We start from the raw sequence: 10166 nt of genomic DNA, 5'->3' as shown, positions 1-10166 counted from the left end.
TAAAAGCAGACATTTCAATTCGAACATGTTCAAGACATCAGTGCTGCCTTATGTGCCGACAAGTTTTAAAATTAGATATAAAAATCTCTATAAGTTTCAACAACCCACCTATAATTGCGGTTATAAAACGGATATAGTATGATTGATAAACGGATTGTGGTAATACGAAGTGGAACGAGGTCTAGCGATCTGCAGCTGATCTTTCCGCGGAGCATGATGATGCCCTTAACTATCTACGATCTGAAGTTTGCAAAAAGGCATGCAGCGGGCTTCACAAAAACGAACTGCTCTTCATATTTTCTGGATCATACTTAACATAGCTTTTAACACCCCATACTGAAATACATAGTACTAAGTAAACGGAGACTGCATATGGAAAAGGTGTTTTAGATATCCTAGATTATATATACTCATTTCTCAACTCACTCAACAATGTGTACATGCGCCTTTTCGTCGTGCCTAAAAGAAAACAAATCTATTTGCTGGTTTCAGTTGGTTAGATTGTTATAAAAGTAAACCCATAAAGCTTATGAGATGATTCCTGCGAGGAGAGTTCTCTCAGTTTGCCGTAACACGACCATCTCCTTTCAGTGGCGGATCCAGAGAAGCCAGCCCCCCCCCCCCCCCCTCCCCCCCTACCCCTCTTATTTTTAGACCAAACTGAGGCCCGAAGGGCCAAAAAAGTTTTTTTTTGAGACCGCTAACCCCCACCCCCGCCCCCACCCACCTTATATCAGGGTCTGGATGACCGGGCCCTCCCCTTATCTGAAGGTGTGGATCCGCCACTGCCCTTAAGTCTTGGTTTAAGTACCAGCCCAATTAAGAACGTTTGCTATTTTTGAAAAACACAACAGTACAACCTCAGCCTTACTTTGATATTTTTAGTTACATTTGTAAGTCATCTGCAACTTTAACCAATAACGTTGACACATATCGTAGATTTATTGGATCTTATTACCATTTTACATTGCTGAAGACCGTATGGGACCGAGTAAATTGCCTTGAGGCACAAGCTTAATTATTAGCAGGAGTTGAGGGGAATACCCCCAAGCAATTGAAACGTTGCATCTGATGACATTTTAGTAATTTCGATCGTCTGTTATTGAACTTTTTTTGTTGTTGTTTCCTTGTTCTTGCAGAGCTGATTTTGTTCTTCAATTAGTCAAGGAAGCATTTTACGAGCTAGAAGATCCTGACTTCAGTTTCAAATTATATTTTGAGAAAAGGAGATCATGAGTTCCAGTTTACCATTTTGGATATTACTTCTTTGTGGTTAGTCAAAAACCTTCAGTGTTATTGTTAATGCCTCGGGTAGGGTGAGGGAAGCACTCAAAGAAGGTTTTGGTAAAGCCGGGTGCGCCACCGCCAAAGCCTTCAAACCCTGTTTAAGACAAACAAATTCACTGCTTTCCTTCAGCCCTGTTTAATGCAAGAGAGCCCGATACATTTTGTTTCGCATACAGAGATTATAAAATTTTTGGAACTGACATTATCTATTTATATTGTTTGCATTAAGAATCCCGGTACAACAACAAAAGACCGTTTGAAGTTTTCCATTCAAAAAACACATCCTGTTCAAGACGCTGAGAAGTAAACCCTGTATACCCTGTCTACCGGCCGAACTAAGGGAGTGCCCCCACCCTTCTCCCCTCCCCCCCCCCCGGATAACAGCCTGTACACCACCAGTAATCCTATCGCGTATCTGAAAAACTAATTGTTCCCTTTAAGCAGGATTATCTAGGCGAGATCACGTAGCATGTCCTTATTCCAAAAATATGCTTTTTTGTTTTGTTAAAGCCCAAATTGAGGTGTCTCAGGCGGCCTTCTAGTCGTTTTGTTAACAGTGAGCTTACGCAACAAGAAGGCGACGCCAAAATGCTTGTGCGTGACAAACGTGACAGGGCTATTACTTGCTTGTTGTGTTGTGGTCTTCTCTTTTAAACATCAATGTTTTCTAGTCTTTTACAAACGATCTGTTTAAAGGGAAGCAAAGTTTTGGCGGTTTGTTATTTCAAACAAAATTATTGTCACGCTTGACACACAAGGTTCAGGTTTGAAGGTTTGCCGTCTTCAAAGTTTCCTCTCCCGTTCTGTTGCGTAAGTTCATTAATGCGAATTACGTGTCCTTGTTCGCTATGAAACAGTTGTTGATAATTTACTTGTGTCTGACAAAAGCACATCTTCGTGTCAAACAAATATATCTTCCAGCATTTTTTAAAACATTAAAAACCGAAAAAGGAACTTTGAAAGAAAAACCGGTAGCCGGGATAACAAGTTTTCAAAGATTACAATTCTAATCCGTTTCAAGCCTTCTTTCCTGGGTCTGTCCATCCGTGCCTCCCTTTCCGGTATTTTGTTGGTTTATTTACTCCTTCCTTGTTTTGAGGGGTTATTTTTATGTTTCACTTCATTTGGTGGCAGCTACCATGACTGTTTTAATTTTGATAAACTTCGTGACACAGCTCCTGTAACACTGAATAAATAAGATGTTATTTTCACTTCAGGCGTCGTATTATTTGATAAAACCTTCAAATGTTTCCGGTTTTTTTATTTGCCACCACAAGACAGAAAGAAATGAAAACTCTATATTCTTCACTTTGTGAAAGTAAAAGTATCTCTGCAGGGTGTATTTAACCTTAATGTTTCACTCCTTTCCCACAGTAAATTCGCTTCTTTTCAACGCATCAGGTAAGAATGTTTTGCAATTTTCTCGCACTTCCTGTATCCGCTTTGGAAATCCCGGAACTTGTCTAAGTCTAGCAATATTTTCTGTAAGGTAGTATCACGTTAAATTCACTTCACTTAAGGAAATGAAATCTCGACAAGGGTAAACAATGACAATGATTCGAATTCACATCATATTATAAAAGGAAGTCGACTTCTTAATGCATACATTTGTAAGTAACTTCATAGGTTTGACTTTTACTTTTTGTGTCCTTGCAGTCATTTTTCTGAGACCATCCTCGGAGTACTTGTGGGCGGTCACTTAAAAAGACGTGATTTTGTGCAGGACAAAGTTTTTGCTTGTGCTATACATAGTGCAAACTCGCTCGGGAAAGCATAAAATATGACTGCGACTAGGGAAAGTGATTTACAAGGATTGTTATTAGGAATGAAGAGATTCCTGGAGATAAGAATTCTTCATTTCAAAGGTTTCGCAAACGTTTCATGATTTCCCTTGCAGGCTCTGTTATAACCCGGGAAAAGCGTTCTGCTAATGATTTTCAAAAAATAGATTGTGATGATGCAATTAAGAAAGCTGCAAACAAGTACTTAGATTTGACATGGAAAGCAAAGGGGGACGGAGACAACATCGCTTACTGTAACAGTAATAGGAGTTGTCATGTGATTAAGAATTCGCTGGGAGATGAGAGGATCCAGGTGTTGGATATTTCCAAGGGCACCTTGAGCATAAAACGCTCCTCGCCACAGAAGAAGAGTCATAGCGTTAGTCTTCTGTGCGTAGTGGAGACCGACACGGGCACGCAATATACTCATGAAGTCAAGATCTACTACTCACTAATGTGTAAGTTGAGATTATTTTTTAAATTTAATTAGGTCCTATAGAGCTCTTCATGCGATACGTTACTGTTGCAATAAAAATAATAAATGTTAATAATAATAACAATAAGAATAAGAATAAGAATAGTGATGATAAAATGATAATGATAACGATAATAATGTTGATTGTAATAAATAAATAATAATTAACTCATAACAACTCAACTATCGGTTTTCAGCGAGACCTTCATTAATTAACTTAATTACTTGATTAATTAAGTAATTAATGATTCATTAAATAAAGGTAATAAAGTAAATATTGGCTCATGAAGTTAAAAAGGGTCAACATTTTAAAAGCGGTAATTAAAGTAACAATTTCTGAAAAAAAAAATAAGGGTCTATTAAAAAGGTTTCCAGCTTGGATTTTTTAACAAAGATAAATTCCTGTTTACTGTAGTTAGTCGAGGAAGGGGCAGTCGAAGATGATTGAAGCCTTTTGTGTTAAATGAATAAACAGCTTGATTTTTAACAAATCGATTGTCTCAATTAAAAACGCATAGAGAGAGGCTTGAGATGTATACTCTTTGGCGCTTTGACTGACGAGCTTCGGAGTGAGTGTCCCTATCTACCTAATGGGTGTCAAGTCGTTTGTTAATGGAAGGGAAAAGGAGAATGCACTTGTTACATTCACGCGCGCTTAGCTGTTAAACTAGGCCTTTATTTAATTCCTGATAAAGTTTAAAGGCGACTGTGTTAAAAAACAAACAAACAAACAAACGAACAAAATAAAGACGGCAGGATTTGTTTTTCGTCTTTCGTATTATTATGTTAATAGAGTACCGAAGTGATGACGTCATAAAAATGAAATTTGTGAAATTATGGGATTTGTTAAGATATTCTGAAAGAACAACGTCCAAGACGCCTACTCGCCAAAAATTAGCAATTCGGGGCAAATTGTCTCTGAGATATTAGCCCTGTTATGCTGTGACGATTCCATACAAATCCTTCTAAATTTGGCTTGGTTCATAAGATTAGGAACCAGGTAAGATTTAGAAGGATTTGTATGGAGTCATCGGGGCATAACTGGGCTAATATCTCAGAGACAGTCTGCCCCAAATTGCTAATTTTTGGCGAGTAGGTGTCTTGGACGTTGTTCTTTCAGAATATCTTAACAAATCCCATAATTTCACAAATTTCATTTTCTATGACGTCACACTTCGGTACTCTATAAAGTAATTAATTTAATCAAGAGCCGTATTAATACAAAACCATCGCAAAGAATTGCAGTTTCAATATATGGAAACTGCAATAACAGAACTTAATGCCTCTATACTGTTCTTAAATAAGAGAACACATGATTAACCTTCAGAAAACCATTAATTTTAGGCCCTAAAGCGACCCTGCCTCCACTTTTCCGGACTGCGGTAAGTAACTCTAGCATTTGTTAAATCTAATCTCTTTTGACTTAATCGTATAAACCGCGTAACCGAGGTCGGCAAGTTATTTACACATTTATAGAGGCAAGAAGGGATTGAAATATAGGGCAAGGCCAATTCGAGGCTTAAAGAGTTTGGGGGATTCAATATAAAAGGTGCGAAGTAATCCAAGACAGTTTTAAAACGTGGATTCCAGGCTGTGGATTCCGGGTTGTAAAGTCCAGGATTCCGTATTGTACAAGCTAGATTTACAGGACTCCGGAATTCAAACTTCCCGTACCCAAGGAGGCCCAGTCGATCAGTATATTTTCACTGAAATTTCTTGAACATAATCTTTGTAAATATTGTTTGTAAGTAGGACTTTCTTGAATTTTGTAGATTTAGTTTTAATTTATTTATCTTATGCATTTTTTTTATGTTTAATTTTTTGTTGAGGGCCACGCGTATATTATCTGTGTATATAACGTGAAAGCCTCATTAAAAAAAGCATCTATCTATCTATCTATCTATCTATCTATCTATCTATCTGTCTGTCTGTCTGTCTGTCTGTCTGTCTGCCTGTCTATCTATCTATCTATCTATCTATCTATCTATCTATCTATCTATCTACCCTGGGTTATTACCTCTGTCTGTTATTTCTTAACGATGCAAATTGTAACGATACTTTTCTTTTACAAAAACAAAACCCTTCAGATCCAAGCTAATGACAGCGCTCCCGAGGTAAACACCACATCAGGTACCATTGTTGGCAAGCTTGAGACGCTACCAAATGGCAAAACTGTGTATGAATATCTTGGTATCCCGTATGCTGAAGCTCCAGTAAAAGAATACAGATGGGCAGCTCCAAGACCCAACAAAACTTGGATAGGAACCAAAGAAACGAAAGAGTTTGGAGCGGCGTGTCCACAACCGGACTTCAATATACCGAACTTCAAGAGGGAAAAAAGAAACGGTAAGATGAATAAAGTTCATTTAGTATTCGAATGTCATTGGGAATGTGTCCAGGCAGTTCTCAAAGGCGATTGCTTTGGATCCATAGGCTCCACAAGCTCTGCTGTAAGAATACTGATCTAGAAGCGAGAGGAACTAGGAGATTTAGCTAACTAAAGCTTTCAAGAGAAGGGTCCTTGTTTCTTGTTAATTTTAATTTATTGATTTATTCTTTTACTCTCACAGAAAGCGAAAATTGTCTTTTCTTGAATGTGTTTGTGCCAAATAATCCAAAAGGCAAGATGGCCGTGATGGTGTGGATTCACGGCGGTGGCTTCGCCAGCCGTTCCTCTGCTAAATACCTTGGCTTTTCTCTTGGTTCCTCTACTGAATATCCAGGTCACGTTTTAGCAGGTTATAATGACGTCATTGTCGTGACATTCAACTACAGGCTAGGAATTCTGGGATTCTTGAACATTCCTGAGAAGGACCAAAAGGGAAATTATGGGATGTTGGATCAGGTAACAGAAAGAAATGTTACTTAAAATCGTCAGGCCATGTAACCCCACACTAATAGAGGACGTTTGAGACGGCAAGGGAAAGGGTCTGGGAGAGAGGTGAAAAATCAACTCCCCTTTATCATCGTGTTTTTTTTTTCTTTTAATTATTATTTTACTTAATGCATTTTTTTGCCTGATATTGACGTCCAAGAACGTCGAAACGTCGTATATTTTTTTTAATTTTTGAAAAATTTCTTAAGTGTTTTAAGAAAAGTTTTTCGCAATTTTTTTAAAGCCGTGTTTTAAAAAGTCGCTTCTTTTTAATTTATTTTGCTTAATGGCCACCTTATTTACAATGTACTTTACTCAGTTTTTCCCTCAACCTTGAAGACTCTGACTCTCTACAAGCAAAAGTTATTGATTCCTCATGCCAAAAATACCCCAGCACTGCATCACCACTGTGCTCCCCTCGGGCTTTCCTTAATAAGGTTAATTAACCTTGTGTGGATCTAAATCCAATATCAAATTTACGCAATACGTCATATTTTTAATTTTCTTTTCATCCTTGGCTCTTGGTAAAATTAATAATCGCAGAATTCATAAATTCCCTCCCACTCCCTAGCAATTTTTATCAAAAGCAATCAACTTCACTTCTTGTAATTTGATTTCTCTCCTCAGATTGAGGCATTGAGGTGGGTTCGACGCAATATTGCCCGTTTTGGAGGTGATCCCAAAAACGTGACTGTGTTTGGTGAAGGTACAGGAGCAACGAGTGTCGCCTTGCATTTAATCTCGCCTAAATCAAAAGATCTGTTCCAAAGGGCCATCATGCAAAGCGGTGCCGCGTCAGCTCCCTACCTACCAAGAAAGGCAGCAAACGAGTCAGTACAAAAGCTGGCTGCTGCTTCAAACTGCTCTTTTGATGACAACCTCATCACCTGTCTTCGTGAAAAAAGTGCTAAGGAAATCATTTCTTTGCAATCTAATATCCCTACTAAAGCCCTGATGGAACTCAGCAACCCAGTTATTGATGATGATTTCATAGTAGGCTCTCCTCAGAAGCTGTATCAAAAGAACAACGATTTTGATAATGTTCAAATCATGGCTGGATTTACAACCCACGAGTCATCTCTAGACGTCTTTCTGAGGCTGGGGAATGCCAACCAAGTCTCTAAAGAAGAGTTTAAAAATGTGACAGGAACACTCCTGGAAGGACTCACACAACACAAAATCGTGGAGCAGCTGGTTCAGTACCAGTACGCAGATGATTCTGACACAACAGCAAGAGACAGGATGATTGACTTTCAAAGTGACTTTATGACGGTGGCACCAATGCTTTTTGAGGCAAAGGCTTTAACGAAGGTAATTTACAAAAAAAACACACGCACATCTTGTTATGAGCACGGGGGTTACTCATTAAAACGGCCTTTACCCGGAGGCTCTGCCCGAAAGGGGACTTTTTTTGTTGTTGTTGTTATCAGGCTTCCAGAACATAAAAAGGTAGGGGCTTCGCTAGTAGAAGTATATGAAACAGTACAGAAATCTGTCATTTCGATCTAAAAAAAGGACCTGAAAGTGCTTAGAGACGCATTTTGTGGTTATGAAAGAGACAAGAAAACTGCCTGGTTTAGTTATTTACTCACATTAAAAAGACACTGTGCATTCACAGGAGTTAAATGGGATAAAGTGATCAAAACTAGGTATGTGAACGGGTCAGTAACGAAAATACGTAAGGGGTATCTTTTCTATCAAAAGAGTATATAAAAGGGTAAGGGGCTGGATCTCTAAGCGGAGCCTCCCCGTATAAACATTAGGTTAATCAACAAGAGGGCAAATGCAAAATGACCGACTACATCATTAATCAGCCCTTACTTGGTCCTGCCAAGATGTACTCAGCCATGCGGGGCACTAAATATAACTGGCTCTAGTAAATGTTTTTTTCTAACTCAGTTTACTTTCCCTATATAGGCTGGAAGGCCAGTTTACTTTTACGTATTTGAGCATCGTCCGGATTTTTCGGAACTTCCCGAGTGGGCTGGCGCATTTCACGGAGCTGACATTGGTTTTGTGTTTGGAGCACCTTTCGCGAATATTTCATCGCTGATGGAATTTTTCATTCCCAAATATTCTGAAATTGAGAAGGGGCTGAGTTTGTACATCATGAGACTGTGGACTGACTTTGCTAAGTTTGGGTAAGATCTAAGACCAAATACTACAGTAAACACCAGCTAATAAGAACCTACTTTCTTGGGAGTCTGGCAAAATAGGTTCTTGTATTTTGGGTACTTAAAGTGGCAATTTAGGCTAAGTAGTTTCATAATCAGGTTCTATAAAAGAGATAATAGATTGTTCACTAGCAAAAAAACATATAAACTTAAACTTTATTCACTATTGTTTTATTATAACCGTACCAAAACCGCTGATTGCAGAACTTACATATTCAGTTTAGTACAATGTGTTTTTGTTATACCTATAAATTTACAACTAAAAGGTATATTCCTTTGTCATATTATAAATTGTGTATTATATAATTTAATGGTAATTCCACATGAGAACCTGCTTGACCTTGCTTGTCTAAACAGGTTGTTGTATTTTGAGGTTTTAAAGAAGCAAATTTCGGCCAGAACCCTTTGCGACTTGATAGCTTTCCAGGAAGATACATGAATAGATAGATAGACATTTATTTAACCACGGTCAGGTTTTATCAGCAACAGGCGCTGGTTTTCACAAAAGCCGTGCATTAAAATATATAAAATATACATCAGAGTTCTTAGTTTTTAAATGTGAAAAAAATACGTTTAAAACTGTAATAAATAATAGACAGCAAAACTGCGAGACCTTGCGAGCGCTTTTAGGCTTTAAAAAGTACAGTCCTGTAGGGAAGAGAGTGTCAACCATTTTGCTTTATTGTTGTTATTATTATTATTATTATTATTATTATTATTATTATTATTATTATTATTGTTAGTAGTAGTAGTAGTAGTAGTAGTAGTAGTAGTATTTTTTATTTTTTTTTATTTTTATTTTGCGCATGATCGTAAATCTTGGTTACCATCAAGCTCCTCATCTTCTGATTTTGCTTCGTTTTAAGGGATCCTAATGGCCCCGATTCTCCTGTAACGTGGCCGCAGTTCTCCAAAGTAAACCGATCCTACCTAGCCCTTGACGTGAAGCCCAAGGAAAAAAAGAAGTATAGGGCGAAAGAATTGGAATTTTGGAATAGCCTTATCCCAAAGGTTATAAGACAAATTAAGGGACAAAAAGGGAAACGTTGTTCTGGAGCAGCCAAGCAGCCAGTCTCTAGTAGAAGATTGTAAAATAAATTATTTCCTGTAACGACATAGAAATATTCATATTTTTAATTGCATGAAACTTGACTGAACTTTGTAATATGAAGTTAAGCCACCCGAAAGTTAGTCATCATTATAACTGTAAGATTTAGCTCCTGGTAAACATCGATTTTTGTATTTGAGACACTTCCTAGCAAAATCGACACCTTCAAGACTGAATCATTTTACTTACAAAAAAAACTAAAAACAACAATAGAAATGTTAAAAACAGGATTTTATTAAAAAAAAAAAAAAGCTGAATATAGTTGTCACTTTCTGTACTTTATACTCCTAAGTTGTACAATAATTTAATTCATAAAATGGTAGTTTAAATGGAGACCTGTAATTTTTATTGTTCTCGGAAATAACAAAGTATGTTTAACAAAATCGTTTTGTCTTAATATTGCTTATGTACCAATAAAATTGAGCTTAAATATAAACAACAATAACAAGGAGTCAACAAAGGTCCT

The 10166-nt window shown here is 37.5% G+C and overlaps 1 protein-coding gene across 1 annotated transcript; it reads left to right on the top strand.

Moving 5' to 3' along the window:
• Window positions 1-1151: 1151 nt before the first annotated feature.
• LOC140944058 (pyrethroid hydrolase Ces2e-like) lies at window positions 1152-9953 on the top strand. Its single transcript, XM_073393171.1, has 9 exons — window positions 1152-1272; window positions 2662-2688; window positions 3185-3526; window positions 4888-4925; window positions 5631-5889; window positions 6114-6388; window positions 7046-7729; window positions 8336-8559; window positions 9459-9953. The coding sequence occupies exons 1-9, from the start codon at window positions 1233-1235 to the stop codon at window positions 9682-9684; spliced, it is 2115 nt and encodes a 704-aa protein (XP_073249272.1). The 5' UTR covers window positions 1152-1232; the 3' UTR covers window positions 9685-9953.
• The last annotated feature ends 213 nt before the right edge of the window (window positions 9954-10166 follow it).

Source organism: Porites lutea, chromosome 1, assembly GCF_958299795.1.
Source record: "Porites lutea chromosome 1, jaPorLute2.1, whole genome shotgun sequence".
NCBI lineage: Eukaryota > Metazoa > Cnidaria > Anthozoa > Scleractinia > Poritidae > Porites > Porites lutea.
Note: the sequence above shows the minus strand (reverse complement) of the source record. Positions and strands in the feature narration are given on the sequence as shown.

Bases quoted from the DNA above. Each gene is read 5' to 3' on its own strand.
- LOC140944058 (XM_073393171.1), top strand. From the start codon at position 1,233: ATGAGTTCCAGTTTACCATTTTGGATATTACTTCTTTGTG. The intron at 1,273-2,661 runs GTTAGTCAAAAA...CCTTTCCCACAG, and splicing joins TTGGATATTACTTCTTTGTG to TAAATTCGCTTCTTTTCAAC. The intron at 3,527-4,887 runs GTAAGTTGAGAT...CATTAATTTTAG, and splicing joins GATCTACTACTCACTAATGT to GCCCTAAAGCGACCCTGCCT.